Source organism: Ptychodera flava, chromosome 10 (genome assembly GCF_041260155.1).
Source record: "Ptychodera flava strain L36383 chromosome 10, AS_Pfla_20210202, whole genome shotgun sequence".
NCBI classification, from domain to species: domain Eukaryota; kingdom Metazoa; phylum Hemichordata; class Enteropneusta; family Ptychoderidae; genus Ptychodera; species Ptychodera flava.
Window position 1 is genome coordinate 31,743,754 of NC_091937.1, and position 16,116 is coordinate 31,759,869.

Consider the following 16,116-nt stretch of genomic DNA (forward strand, 5'->3'; position numbering starts at 1 on the left):
TCTTGACATTCTAATAATCACAGAAACTTGGATCAAAAGTCAGTCCGATCCAATCTTGGCGGAGTTTCATTCTTCGATCAGCGGCTACAACGTAAACCAGCAACCTAGGGCTAAACGGAAAGGTGGTGGTGTGGCTGTCGTATCAAGATCTAATCTTCAAGTTGTTGAAAAGCAGTCCTGCGCATACCAGTCATTTGAATCATTAATAATAACTCTCCGTTCATCCAGTCAACTCCTGAACATTATTACTATCTATCGTCCACCAAAATCATCGAAGAATACCGCAACTATAAATCAATTTATCTCCGAATTTTCAACTCTGCTTGAAAGCGCCGTAACTCTACCAGGTCATCTTGTTATCGCCGGCGATTTTAACTTTCACTTTGAGGACATCACTTCACCGGACACTATCAAACTCTTCAATCTACTTCAGTCGATGGGATTGCAGCAGCATGTGCATGGTTCAACACACATCAAAGGACACACTCTCGACTTACTTATCACAAGATCAGCTGACCAGTTTTTACATTCTATCAGAATCGACAATTCTCTCATCTCCGATCACAGCCTTGTCCATTTCAGCATGAAAGTACAGCGTCCACCGAACTCCAAAGTCACTACTTCTCGCCGGAACTATCGGAAGATGGATATCAATGATTTTCAAGTCAAGCTGGCAGCCAAATTCTCTGATTACCCGTTCGACTCCAATCCGGAAATATTATCAAATTTTTTCCACGCGACTGCTACGGACGTGTTAGATGATGTTGTTCCTGTTACTACCAAAGTTATAATCAATAAAGTCCGTGCACCTTGGTACACCGAGGAACTCCTACTACACAGGAAAAATCTACGGCGTCTAGAAATGAAATGGCGAAATACACAGCTTGAGATAGATCGACAAATTTTCATCTCCGTGCGATCTGAATACTTTCGTCGCTGTGATGACGTGAAATCCAGGTACCATCGACGTCGTATCCAAGAGGCGGACTCTAGGAAACTATTTAGAATAGTTGGCGAACTTTCAAACGCGAATGCAAGTAACACCAATGCATTGCCAACAACATACCTCTCACGGACTTGCCATCCGAATTTCTCACCTACTTCGAATCCAAGGTAGCGAAGCTCCGAAACGGACTTTTAGTTCAACAGGTCGACTCCCATGATATCCTACCACCACCCCATGTATTCACTGACTTCCATCCGGTTACAGCCGATCAGGTACAGACAGTCATAAAACGATCCTCCACGAAGTCTTGTGACCTTGATGTCTTACCATCGGACATTATCAAGAAATCTGTCAACACCCTCGCACCTTTCTTAGTTGACTTTTTTAATTGCTCTCGCTCCGGACAGGCATTGTCCCAACTCACTTCAAATCCGCCATTATTCGGCCACTCCTGAAAAAACCGGACCTGGACAAAAACATGCTGAAGAGCTATAGACCGGTGTCTAATCTTACATTTCTTTCAAAAGTTCTTGAAAGAATTGTTGCACAGCAACTACATAGCCATCTTACCAGGTTTGATCTGTTCTCAAAGCGCCAAAGTGCATACCGTCCTAACCACAGCACCGAAACAGCTCTATTGCGGGTCCATAATGACATCATGCGCGCCCTAAACGATAAAATGGACGTCATTCTCATCATGTTGGATTTGTCGGCTGCGTTCGATACGATCGATCATGACATTCTATTACACAGACTGCAATCAAGATTTGGCATAACTGGCACCGTGCTGTCCTGGTTCCGATCATATCTGTCAGATCGCAATCAGTGTGTCAAAGTCGGCAATGTAACATCGTCCAGTTCGACAATGAAGTATGGTGTGCCACAGGGATCGGTACTCGGGCCAATCCTTTTCACACTATATACATCACCTTTAGAGGATATCATCGAAGGCCATGGTCTCGATTGTATGATGTACGCAGACGACACCCAAGTCTATGTTATTTGTAGGCAACCAGATGACGTACTCGCCTCTCTTCAGGAATGTATCGATGATGTACGTAGCTGGATGAAGTCAAATTTACTCATTCTGAACGATGACAAAACTGAAGTGGTCCATTTCTCGTCACGCTTGAAATCTGACGCGACGGGACTATCTAGCCTAAAGATCGGCGACACTGATGTCATCCCTTCAAACTCTGTACGTAATCTTGGCACGATTCTAAACAGGAATGGTGCTATGTCTGATCATATAAACCACGTTTGTAGAAATGGCTACTACTCATTATATAGAATTGGCAAGATCCGTAACCTTCTCGATCAGGACACTACCGAGACATTGATCCACGCATTTGTAACATCTCAGTTAGATTATTGTAATAGTCTCTTGTATGGAATTAACAAAGATCAGCTCCACCGTTTACAATCTCTTCAAAATGCCGCAGCACGTTTAGTCAGCCGTTCCCGCAAATTTGATCATATTACACCTGTACTAGTTGATTTACATTGGTTGCCTGTTGAAGCACGTATTAAGTTCAAGATTATGTTAATTACTTTTAAATTGATCAGAGGCTTTGCACCTGTGTATTTGACAGAGCTGATAGAGCAATATGTTCCTTCCAGAGATCTCCGTTCTGCAGACAAGTTGCGTCTGATTCCACCTCGCGGAAAATTCAGTAAAGCATACGGCCAGAGAGCCTTTTCAGTGTGTGCGCCATCGTTGTGGAATATGTTGCCTGTTGAGATTCGTACTGCAAGAAATGTTGAGTCTTTTAAACGCGGTTTGAAAACCTATCTTTTTAATCTGTATTATCAGTGATTTGTTTATGCTCTGCGGTACATTTTCTTCACCGCAGGACTGCTCGTGTGGTGCGTTTTATCCCTGACACTTGTATTTTGTCAAATCGCTTATTCTTTTGTGTGTTCTGTACAGCGCACTGTGACGTATGTGTAGTGCGTTTTTCAAGAATTTTTAATAATAATATAAATAATAATAATAAGGATAAGAGTTAAGGTAGTATGCACCTCGAAAGTGAAAGACTTAAACTTTTGCTCTAACTTTCCTCAAGGGATCTTTCAATCATTCTCTTTCAAAATCAAGAATAAAAATAGGGGGTCACCGTGCAAATTTTTGTACTAGAGAAACAAATTACCCAAGATTTACCGATATTAGAAATTCAAAATGGTGGCCACCCCTGTGTTAACTCTATGGAGAAAAATAAAAATTTTCGAATTTCGAAAAACTAAGCCGGTGAAAAGTTTTCTTTCGCCAAGAGCTTTAAAATGAATCCCCACATGTGGTATATCAGGAGAGAATTGTAAAAGTTTGAGAGTCCGAATGTCTGTCCCCGAGGTGCGTTCTACCTTAATAAGTATCAATGCCAAACAGAAATTACTGTGTTACTAATGTGTGCAAACCTACATGCGAACTAATCGGAATTGATATTATTTGGAGATGGTGTAAATGCCGACCATTTTGTAATACTTACAGCGACATAACTTTCGATAAAGATGTAGTCTTACCTTCGAGTGTTTCCTTCAAGGCGTTAGCCTTCACGCGATCGCAGATGACAAGCAAGACCAACGACGCGAACGTTGCGAGAGTCAAGCTGGTGTCGAAGTAGTTCCACGGTAACCTGAGGAAGTAACCCCTCTGCTTGAGAATTCTTCGCATTAACGACACCAACAGGACGATTCCGAAGACCCCAAAGAGTAACCAGCAGAAAAAGATGGTTAGAGTTCGGTCATTACCGACAAAATCACCACTGAATATTTGCAGGCCAGGAAGGTCCTTCTGGGATATTCTGGCGTTAGCATTGCCCGTTGGGAGGATCTCGAGTGCAAGTGTCATGCTGCTGAATATGTCAACGTTTTGATGATACAAGTCAAATTCAACGAACACTGCTTCTGTGAACGGATCAAGCCAATAATTCTTAGCTAGCCACTTGGTGTAGTTGAGGGCCGATTTCTTGTTGTCCGGAAGGATGGCCACATAGCCGTCAATACCATAAATATGGTGATTTCCAAAATAGTAAGTCCCCCTCAACGATGAGGAATTCTGGTGCGTCCATGGATATTCTTCTGTACTTGAAAGGTTCTGCTGAGTATCAGATTTAATATATTTATTATAGGGTTCCCATCCAGGAAGGAATTGCGCCCTCTCAGTCTCATCAAAAAGTTCACATTCGTTTCCATCCGAAGGAATATAGCAATTGCCTGGAATATACGATGAAGAGACAGAAGCTGACGGTAAGATCGATGCAGTACACATTTCACAAACTTTAGAAACGTTTCAGTAAATAATATAAATACAGTACACAATATAATATGCATGGCAGCGAATGACATACGGTTAACTTCTGATTGATTAAGAAGCTTTTTCAATTGTCAACTAATCCTTTTACCGATGTTTCAGCCAATTTCGATATATTTTCAATGATGAGTGTAGACCTGTTGGGTTGAAAAGAAATCTCTCATATAGTCCATCAGAAATTGTTGCCTCGTTTCACTGCTGGGCCTGTTAGTTTTTTTTTTAAACAGCGCTGTGAAGGTGGTCAAAACGCGTTGTCTCAGATGATCATATGAGACCCCTTTTGACTTTCAAACGACTCGCTCTGATATCATCCTGACTCGTGGCTAGCCATTCTTTAACGAGTGCACCTGCTTACAAGTTGTATCACCCATCCTCCGTCTGTTCTTTTCACGTTCAGAAGTGACTTTTGTGTCATCTATTGACTTCTTTGTTTACTGCTTTTTCTGCGGAGGTTTCTGTATTGTTTTTTCAACTTGGTTTAGGATAGATTTTTTAATACAGTTGTTTTGTTTGCATGCAGGGGGGCGGGGTTCAAAGAAGCTTAAATTGCACAAATGCTGTTTTGAGTAGTTGAGTATGTGATTTACGCGCATTTTAGAAATACGACAATGAATAAAACATCTACCTATTTATTATAAAGTGTTCATTGTGTTGTGTAATTAGGAAAATTCAGACATAATTAGAAACACCAAACAGCATACATCGTGTATTGTATGTAGGCGTCATGCACAGAGTAATATCAGACAGAGTGGCAACAGCTATTGTTTAAGGCGTGAAGCGGTTACGTAAGCAATCCATGTTTGCCTCGCCTCACGAAGCTCTTGGCTCTCTTTTCCGAAGAGTGCCGACCATGCACCCTTCGGTAATTTTCGGATTTTCACCAATTGTTAAGCGAAAGTATGTTCGACAAAGTTTGTGTTGTTGTTGTCGTGTGGTGCTGATCGGAATTGATGTGCTGGCGAAAACGGGAGTGTTTTGAGCTTCAGGAAAGTAGGTTTTACCGTTTTAAAAATTCCTCTAATATTTTATGAATATATAATGAGTGTGTTTGAACCAAATTTGAAAGTCTTTTATCGATACTGTCTGGTTTTACTCAATGGTTTACGGTCAGTCATACCGTCTTTTACACGTGCGCCAAGAAATGACATGTTTATGAAACTGCTGGCGTGTTATGTTTTGATTGGCGTGAGGCAGTGTTTCTGGCCTGAGAGCTCACAAAGTAACTATGGTTGCTACGCGACTGGCAGTACGATGCCATCCCGTCGTATGTTTCGCATAATCTCGTGTAATTATCAACCACAAACCAAGCCTCCAAAAAGTTTAACACCTTTTAAGCTCATTTTAATATGAAAAGCCAATAGTCTACCGAGACGACCATGGAACAAAAGGCATGCAAGTGTTGCCACTCTGTTTATGTTACTCTGTGATTGTATGTAGGCGTCATGCACTTGACATTCTGTACATGCTTCGATGCCCGGAACATTTTTCTGGAACAGACATTTACTGATAGTTACCCTTCTGGTTCCGCTGCTGCCTGAGCCTAATACTGCCAACGCGAAACGATTGCCAATCCGCCGTCACGTGAGGGTGAGCCTTTTTAGATGAAGGGTACGCACTTTCGATAAATGTGCCCTCAAGCCAGTGCCAAAATTCATCGGGGGTCCGAATCTACGGAGGAGAAGACACGCACAAGGTTAGAGGAATAAAGTAAAAGTTTACATACCCTTTAAATCTAAAGTTAGTACATTTACAGGGTTGTGAATGGTCACACTCTTGACAAGTGATCGTCTACTAAAATTATCAAAGTATAATTGATAAAACGATTGTGAGTCAAAAATCCTCATACGAGCAATGGTACAAATACAACATAGTGTGTGCATTTTGAATAGAAGATAAAGGATTCCTCTTTAGAAAGATGTAAAATGTGGTAATTACAAAACATACCGGATAATTACCCCTTAAAGGTATACTGTCACCTGTTCCAATTTTGCCACAGTTACCATGGAAAGAGAAAATCTAACCAGTCACAAATTTTAAGCGGGTGGCCGCTTTTTAAAAACAGCGCCATCACGTGGGCATTTTGAATACCAAGGAACGCCCCTTTGACCATATATTGGCATATTTAGATCACAGGTGACTATATACCTTTGAAGGTCGATGTTCAATGTTACATCACTAGATGAATGTGCTTTTTAGCGTCTGGCTGACTAGCCTGACAGGCGATAAGGAGATATACAAGTATGTGATAAAAGCAAAAACTTGAAAGAAGCTCCTTACTTGCATGAAGTTTTGATCGCCACTGATGTACGTGTTGCGTATGTATCTGTTCAAGTCGTACAGCATCGGGTGTCTGGTATGATGACATAGTACCATGGTAACACCGACAAAGACAGAGTATACCAGTATTCCATACATGACGGCCATCATTTGTTTTTCACGGACCCTTCTCTGCTTCACCAGTTCCATATCTTCGTGTTTCAGAGGCGCGAATGGGCTGTCGTACTCATCGACTGTAGTGGTAGAAAAATGAGAATGGTGAGTGTGTTATGTCAGCCCATAAAAAAATTAAGGTGGTTTATCCTGATTGCAGAAGGGTTGGTTTTATTACAAGAAAATGATTTGAATCCGTGTACATTTGTGACCGCACTCAACGCGATGGAACGAATGTGATTATCAGCACAGACAATGATATCGATGATCTGTTGCCCATAAATTACAATATTAGTGATGTTCCACGATGCCTGTATTGGGCGGACCGTGCTTATACGTTATTGCCCTTACGTGGGAAAATGGTCTCTGTAGGTATCTCAGGCTGTTTTTCTATATTTTTTCTCTCTTCCTGTGTATATCAGTTTGTGTATTTAAGGGCGAGTTGAATAAAATAAAGTTAAACCCACCAGAATGATAGGGAAGTTGGTTTTCCTCATATTCCTGTTCTATCTGTTCGTTCTGCTTTTTCGTACTCTTGTCAGCGTCATCGCCTGGGTCTGGACTTCTCAGCAGAAGTGATAGGATATACGCCACAATGATGGCCTGCAAGAGGGAAGTTAGAACAACATTAGAAAGAGTACGGTATGAAATCGATCATCTGTGTTAACAGTCACTAAGATCAATGGTTTTCACCAGGGGTCAGGAAAAATATGAACCGTTAAGACGCTGTTGCTTTTGTAGCCACCAAGAAACCTGCTTTTTCGACTAGCATGCAAAACCTCGTAGGCATCAGCATATAAGGTTGCATAAAAATGATTTCTTTCTTATGACCACTCTATGATACTATTTCAAGATTTAAGTACCTCGATTTCACTCGTCCTGTTAAATTTAAGGCAAAGTATAAAATGAACGATGAATCTTAATAACGCGAATCTATTCTTGTGTATATAACATCGCGCTAAAATATCGAGCCAAAACAAGCAACAATCAATCTTTATATATATATATATATATATATATATATATATATATATATATATATATATATATATATATATATATATATTTAAAACCTATCTACTGTTGATTGACCAATCAGAGTGCTCAATTCAGGGTGTTTTATTTATACTCTTAAAGCCTTGGTCACCAAATTCCAGAAACGAATGACAGCGCCATAGTAAAGTACTGTCCAATCAAAGTGAACATGTCATATTCTGTAGACATCTGGTACGTTTTAATATTCAAATTTGGTAACACAGCGGAAACCAGCTGCAACACAAAATCTGCTGTGCCCAAGAGCATTTATATAATGTGCACTAGGGCATTTATAGTATGTTCCATAACATTGGAAGGCTATTTCAAAAATAAAAGTTTTAATTCATATCTTAAACATGTTACATTGACGTAAACACATTGAAAACGAAAATATATCAGTTAGGGGCGATAGTTTTTAAGTCGGATAAAGCCCTCGTACTTGGGCTTTATCCTATACATACATACATATATATATATATATATATATATATATATATATATATATATATATATATATATATATATATATATATAATATATATATATATATACTGTCTTTGCAGTTCATCGACATTTGCTCCAAAGAAAGCTGGCGTATAGTAAGGTACCTTTGATCGCAAAAACTGTTTGGCATTTTTTAAAAGTTATGGTTGATCGGTTAATATTGCAGACTTCAACAGAGTGAACTTGGTGTTTGAAAGGCACGAATGCTGAGCACATAATTAATGGGTTTACCGGAGAATGTCAGATACTAATGATAGCCTAGCGGATTGCGGTGACCCATGAATGATTATCAAGAATCAATAAGCTTAAGGAATCATAATCAACCAAAGGCCATTATGCATTCGGGGACAGATATTCGGACTCTCAGACTTTTACAATTCTTTTCTGATCTACCATTTGTGGGGGTTCATTTTAAAAACTTTTTACTGACTTAGTATTCGAAAATCGAAAATGTTATCTTTCTTCAGAGAGTTAACACAGGGAATGCGGCCATGTTTAATTTCAAATATCGGTAAATTTTAAGTAATTTTTTTCTCTGGTACCAAAATTGCACAATAATTCCCGATTTTTATTCATGGTCAAGAGAATGGTTAGAAGATTCCATGAGATATTCGTTTCATTATAATCATGTGGCCATTTTCCTTTTTTTTGCGGTGATGAATCTTGAAAGTTTATTTGAGAGATCAACATACGCTCGAAAAAATATCAAAATGCTATCTATCGAGCTAAATATTTCTTACTCCAAGACTTTTAAAATGACCCCAAACAAGTGCTATATCAGAAAAAAAGAATTGTGATAAATTCAGTGTCCAAATATCTGTCCCTGAGGCGAGTTATACCTTAAATAGACACGCAGGAACAGTTGCTTCATGTATAACATACCTTCATTGGCTCTATCAGAATCATCGACTCGAAAAGAGACGCTCCAGAAGAGCTTATCCAGTCTGTGGATTTCTCCTTGCCCCATTCCATACTGTACATGATGACGAATGAAGCAGAAATTGTAGTCACCAGAAACACCAATGCCCATCCGATATAAATGAACCACCAGGGCAGCATGAACGCGGCGCGATTTTCGCTGATTTGTGTACGGTCCACTTTCAACGCTACTTTGGGTTCCGAGCCGTGAGTTTCACCACGGCAGCACTTCTTTGCTCGCGTCCGACGCAAGCAACCGCAGGCATCGACCCGGCTGCACCGCCGGCTTTTCCTGAAGATGTTGATGATGATCAAGTTCACCGGCAGAACGACGAGGGTGCTGACGGTGCCGATGTAGACTTGCTGAAGAGAAAACCTGATCGGGCCAAACTCCACCCTCGTGTAAGTCATTTTCTCCGCCTCCGAGTCCGTCCTGTAGAACATCGCATTCGAGATCAAGGAGGCGAACAGGAGGGACAAACAGCACGACAGTCGCTCCACACGAGTAAATATACTCTGTGTCGGTCTCAAGAACAGGGAAAACCAAAGGTGGTCGTCTGTCAAACTCTTTTGGCGCCTCCATACAAAATTCTCGTTGAAATCTAGTAGATTATCCTTTCCAGCGACTGGCAGAATACGGTCAATTTTGCAGTCATCGACGTCGACGGCGAGCCAACGGTTGCACAGGAAGGTATACCTATGTAGATAAATTCAAAAATGAAAACGAGGTACACTGACTTCTGATAATGAATCCATGTTTGACATAATACATAATGGGTCTTTTATTCGGTATGGTTCTGTCAATGGAAAAAGATTGTTTCAACTTTGAACATTGGGCAATTATCAAAGTTGAAGATACTGCTAAGGTTATCACAATTTGTGGTGTTTTGACAGACGTAATGGATACAAAAGGACCTGAAAGATCAAATTCTTAGCAAGTTAACCATTACAACCAAACTTTATTGCGTATTGTATTTTGTTGTTATTTGTCCATAATTGCGATGACTAAATTATGGTCTGTTCAAACGGCGCAAAAGTCCAGCTAAGGCATTTTCTTCCGTATACTTTTGCATTTTCTATGTCTTTGTAGAGTTTTTAACCATTACACATTTCATTTGATCTTATTCTTTCCGTCCACATTGTGAAAATAATGCCTCTAATTTTTACCAACTATTTCCCAAACAGATATTACGTCAATGGCTATATCTACCAAGTATTACATTAATACAACACACATTCAATAGCCATTTGTTCCAAAAAAGGCAAGATTAATACCATATTGAATAATTTATGACATACAAGTGGCTGAATTGTCTTTGTTTATCGGTTGAAATAGGGTCAATCCCAAACGTTTTGAAATATTTGATATAACAGTATATATCCACATTTATAGATCACTGTGAATTATACGTTATCTCAAATGTTGTGACGTCATGGTTCACTGTCAAACTATAGACTCACCATTTTCCACTTTGAACATCTGTGATGGTTATACGGTTCAGAAACCATGAAGCGTCATCGCCGTACCCGGCGGAGTCGTGCCAAATGTGCAAATATTGAAGTTCGCCGAGAGTTTTCGGAACCGCCATCAGAAAATGATTCACGCTTCCGCTGGAGAATACCTATGGACAAGTAGACGGTGTATTTTTTGTTTTAAGGGCAGCAAAAAGTCAACTGCAAAGAAATTTTAAGAAGGTGTGTTTTATGCGTAAAATACAGAACCCAATGTAATTTGAACAACGTTGCAATTTGAACGAGAAAGAGAGTTGTTTGACTCCCCCCCCCCCCCACCGCTGTCATTTTAGCATTCCCGTTCAGCCCCATGGTGTCCCTCTATCTCCACAAGGAAAACTCCTGCTGGTTCGCTTGATTACGGGGATCCCGTCTGCCCTCTTCTAGCAAAAAAGGCTATCCACTGCCCGCTTCTTGCCACAAGATTTTGCCCTAAACAAACGAAATTCCACTCCCTACTCACCCTCCGAGCTTTTCGAAGTCGCTAGCTGAACGAAAGGATAAAATTCTTCACTCATCATTGACAAAACTTCAACATACCGATGTGGACACCGGAAAACTCGAGCTTTAAAGGGGTGAGGGATGTGACAAAATATTCCTCGTACCGTTTTTTTCTAAATGTGGCCTATTTGCCAATAAACCCATTTACAAAGGTAACAAAATCATCACGTGGAAGTGCATGACCAAAAAGTTAACATATCAAAGTCGCTTTACTCAGAATGACTGAGTTTCAGAATGTTGTTGATGACACGTGCCTGTTCGAGCAAATACTCTTATAAAGGCCGGGTAACTTGTAACTAACAGTCAAAGAGTGAGTGAAAATGTGACTCCCGGTGCCTTAAGTGAAATACCAGACACAGGGCCAGTCAACGTTTACCTGCAGATACCTGTACATACCTTACCAAATTCGCCCTTCAACTGTCTGATACCGGTGGCGCCCTTCTCCCCAACCAGCCTGAAATAGATGTTGGACCTGGTGCCAGCTTTACCTTTGTCGCCGGTACAAACTGCTATGCGATAAATGACACGATCTCTCTTGCAGTTGTCGATCAAAGGCGTGGCGCCCCACTGAAAGGTTGTGGTACATAAGAGAAAGAAATCTTTGAGTATACTCAACTGAATCTGCAATAATGGGCCTCTGGGAGAGATATTTGAACTGTCAAATTTCAACGATACATTTTTTGGTCTATTTCTGTGAAAGTCGAAAACTTAATATTTCCCCATAAAACAAACACACAGGGATTGTGGCTATTTTGAATTTCAAGTATTTCAAATACTGTGAAATTTGTTTCTCTTGTACCAAAGTTTGAACAGTGACCACTGTTTTTTTTATTCTTCATGTCGTAAAATAATGGCTTAAAATTTCCTTGCGGAAATTTTCAGAAAAGAATTAATTCATTCATTTTCGAGGCACGTACTGCTGTCGTATCATTTTACCCGGATTCTCCCCCATGTCGTAGCATAGAAAGAAGCTGGAACTGACGACGAGTGATGATGTAGAACTTGAACTTGTTTATTAAGGACGGAGTGTGTGGCTGCGTGAGTGTGTGAGTTTAGCTTAATCAGTCCCCCTCCCTGCCTTTCTGAGAGTCCATTTATAGAGCTGGCTGTAGGATACCGACGCCATAAAGAACAACAAGATGACATGTAATACTTTGATTTCTACCGACATTACAAATTATCACTTGCCCGTGCGTGGCATGCTACAAGTCCATCGTTTCAAGCCCACGCCATCATAAATTAAAATGAAAATACAATGTAACAGCTCAATATTACAAGTGGTTGAAATACAACATTCCAGCTTTTGGCCATACAAGTTTTGACGTGGGCACTATACGGTCAAGGCCCCGAGAACCGTATAGTGCCCACGTCTATGAATATTCAGCGTGAACGAGGGCGATAAAACTACAAAGACTGCTTCGGATAAGGCTGGCAGGAACGCAAACAAATTATCTCCACTGAGTCCCAAATTCTACACTTGGCTCTTCTAAGTATTTCTCTGCATTCCCACCTCGCCAGTCCACAACGACTGGATTTTCGGTAGTTGAGAACGGCGACACCAAACGATGTGAGTTGAAACGGACACTAGCAAACTATTAAAAGTGCATGTTATGTTGTAAAATACCAAAGTCACCATTTTTGGTCGAAAATGAAAAGAAATGCGCTGCGACACACGATAATTTCGAGTATTTAAGCCCCACAGTCCCTCAAACCACGGCCATACATGAACGCGCTCGCTTATGTCCGTAAGCTCCGAGTGCTACGCTTGCGATCGTGTCGATCGGTACGACGGTATGACATGTATCAATGGTCCAGTTCAAGTGACTTGAATGACTACAAAACTGATGTTTTCTCCGTTGTTATGGACAAGGGTCCGGCATTCACAGACACAGAACATTTCGGCTAATGGGACATAACAATAAAACAAAAACTGACCAACTTCGCCTGTTTGTAAGCGCTGGCGTTCACGGGGACAAGGATTCGCTCAGCCCGTACCCGGGCCCGTACCTCGATCCCTGCTTTGTACTTAGCTGGCGGTTAACTGTTTTTATCTTTTATCTAATGTAAGCCTAGTATATCCATGTGAGATATATATGTGGTCAAATTTTGATATATTGTAGTCTAATTTTGATATGCTGACTTATTCACAGACAAACTGAAAAAAATGCTCACATGCCGGCTAGCCCGTGTAACGCCGGGAACACACGGAGGCTGTACGCAACTTACGGCTAACATTGCCGGCCAACTTCAAGAATCATGGCTCAATTTTTTCCTTTCTCCTCCAATGAACCCGAGACAATTTTACTGACAGTATTACGCTATTAATAACTTGTTAGTCCTATTCCTTCAGCATCAAAGACCTGCTTCTTTGAGAAAGCATAGTCATGCAACACTGTGTAAAGCGCCAGTGAAAATTTTCTTTATGCTTTGTCTAGAAAACTTAGAAAATAGCGTTTAGGACCCGATGAACAAAATGTTACACTTGGTGGGGGTGTTCGTGATAAGTGGAACGGCGTTTCTGTCCTATCACTGGCCATGCTTGGTTTAGGCGTCAAATTTAAAATTCACTGTTATCAGTCAGTACATATTGACACACACACCCACTAACTCATTAAGCTGGCAAACGCTCTCGCAGAAATTTGTATGGCAAAAAGCTGTCATCAATAGAACATGCGGGTGGTACGCAGAATACCTCCATGGGTGATTATTGGGGGAATTTTTAAATGTGTAAACGGGTTAGACCATGTTGTCGATACCGTGCGGGTAATAGTCCAAATCGAGTGGATTGCAGCTTGATTTATCGCGCCCAAGAACGCTGATGTCTCGACAGCGTAATACATTAATTTATTTGCTCCAATTTGGGAGATTATGATACTATGCGATACAAACTTATTTCAAGCCCTTACTGGTTTTAACATATTTGATATGGTAAACTTGAAAATGTAAGAAAATGTCGAGCTCATAAATACAGGGCATAATAATGAGATAATTGTCTACGGAATGCTACTTTTGCAACACCCTACATTTGACACTTCCTTATATTAAGTGATAACATTTTCTGTTCGATGCCAAAGTATTACAGTCCGGAGCCCTCATTTACGTTTCCTACAGAACAACTAGGTAAGCATAATGTTATGTTGTTTTCCTGCTGCGGGACACACCCGTGTGGTTGAAAAGACAAGTTAGTCAGCCGGCATTTTGTGCCTACGAGCACTCTTTATTCACAACAATGTGCCTACAGCGCTGTCTTCATCACGTCCGGTGCTATAATGCTTTCGAAAGTTGGCCGAAAGACATTCCAAATTCTCATTTACTGATGAACCCAGTTCAGGTTTATCTGATAAAGACAGCGTGTTCATTGTCCGAACGCTTCGTAGAAGGAATGAATGCATCGAGGCAAAAGATGACAGAACCAAGTTTTTACTAGACATTGTTTTCCCATTCACAATTAAGTGTGCTCGAACGTTCGCAGCAAAGCTATACGAATAAGCGATTAGATCTTATAGGTGGGCTGAAATGTTTCTCAAACTTTAGCACAGACCATAATTCAAAAATTGTTTACCTTACTATTTTTGAAAACAATGTTTCTTTAGATGGAATATTTGAAATCTTGTAGAATACTGAAAGACATCAAAGAGTATGTCTGACTTTCATCTAAAAATCTGTCAGATTCCAGATTCTTGGTCAATTACCTCTTCCAATAATCAAGCGGTGCATCCCATACATGATGTATTTTGACGAACTTTCATGATCTCATATATACCTACCCTGTACAAATCTTCCTTATCCTTTCTGCGCATGTACACTAGTAGGATGAAGTACACAGCGAAGATGGCACACACAATTGAGATGACAAGAGGGTTTTCTAACAGATCCGAGAACGACAGCTCATGCCACGTGATGGTGTTGACGGGAACGTAGAACGAATCCAGGCCAAAACTTGTCAGATGGTTGCACAGGCATGTTGTTTCTCCTGGTCGAGAGTACGGATCAACCTAGGAGACGTTAGATTTATTCAAAAATTGCCACGCACAAATTATCATAGAAAACAAAAATAGGCGTTACTCGATCTTTAAATTGTGTCTTTGCACATCGATGAATAAAACCACGTCAACATGATTCAGTTTGCTCATGCATTATAAGAGCAAAAACGTGACCTGCGTGTGCGAAAATACGTTACTTTGAACACATGTCACACCAGTATAACTATGAATTTCTCGTGCATAGAGGATTTCGCATAATTTCAATGATGTTACTGGTGGATTTTTTTATGAAACATGTGATGCATACTATTCTTTGTAATCACGTTGGTCTTTCCCAAAACACACATGTAGCAGAACCCTTTGTAAAATGAGACAAGGTTAAGTAACGCAACCACTTCTTAGAAAACATATATTGGTTTACTAACCTTACAACCAGTCGTGGTCCACCTTTCCGTACCGGTGTTCCAGTACTGACACGTGGCGGTCTCTATCTTGAAGGCATACGGCTGCAACGGTCGGCCAAGGCTTGGATAGCCAGTGTCGTCTGTTTCAAGGAAATCACATTTCAATAGCTCTATATTAAATGAAGTTTTTGCTACACAGTAAAGAAGAACAAAATAAGTGTCATTTTCTATTTAAGCAAGAAACAACCCTAATGGACGGGTATACGGCGAGATTGACGACACATCTGTACGAGCGAGAGCAAATACATGAAAGGAGGGAATTGGACAAAATTGAGGCGTTAATATATTGCTTTTACATCATATTTGTATGTATGTATGTATGTATGTATGTATGTATGTATGTATGTATGTATGTATGTATGTGTGTATCCATCTATCTATCTATATCTATCTATCTTCTATCTATCTATCTATCTATCTATCTATTATCTATCTATCTATGCATCTGTGTATGTTTGTACCTATGTATCTATTATGTATGTATGTATGTATTGGTGTTTGAGTTCTGAGTTC

General features: G+C 40.3%; 1 protein-coding gene across 1 annotated transcript in view; it reads right to left on the bottom strand.

Annotated features, from left to right (window-relative positions):
• Positions 1–16,116, bottom strand: part of LOC139142530 (polycystin family receptor for egg jelly-like) — a 56,510-nt gene that overhangs the window by 2,917 nt on the left and 37,477 nt on the right. The window contains exons 25-33 of the mRNA XM_070712486.1: positions 15,565–15,683; positions 14,924–15,151; positions 11,553–11,723; positions 10,605–10,765; positions 9,108–9,840; positions 7,154–7,289; positions 6,534–6,766; positions 5,771–5,924; positions 3,467–4,159 (exon numbers count right to left, since the gene is read on the bottom strand). Of these exons, the coding sequence (XP_070568587.1) occupies positions 3,467–4,159; positions 5,771–5,924; positions 6,534–6,766; positions 7,154–7,289; positions 9,108–9,840; positions 10,605–10,765; positions 11,553–11,723; positions 14,924–15,151; positions 15,565–15,683 (2,628 nt within the window). The remainder of the gene's footprint in view (positions 1–3,466; positions 4,160–5,770; positions 5,925–6,533; positions 6,767–7,153; positions 7,290–9,107; positions 9,841–10,604; positions 10,766–11,552; positions 11,724–14,923; positions 15,152–15,564; positions 15,684–16,116) is intronic.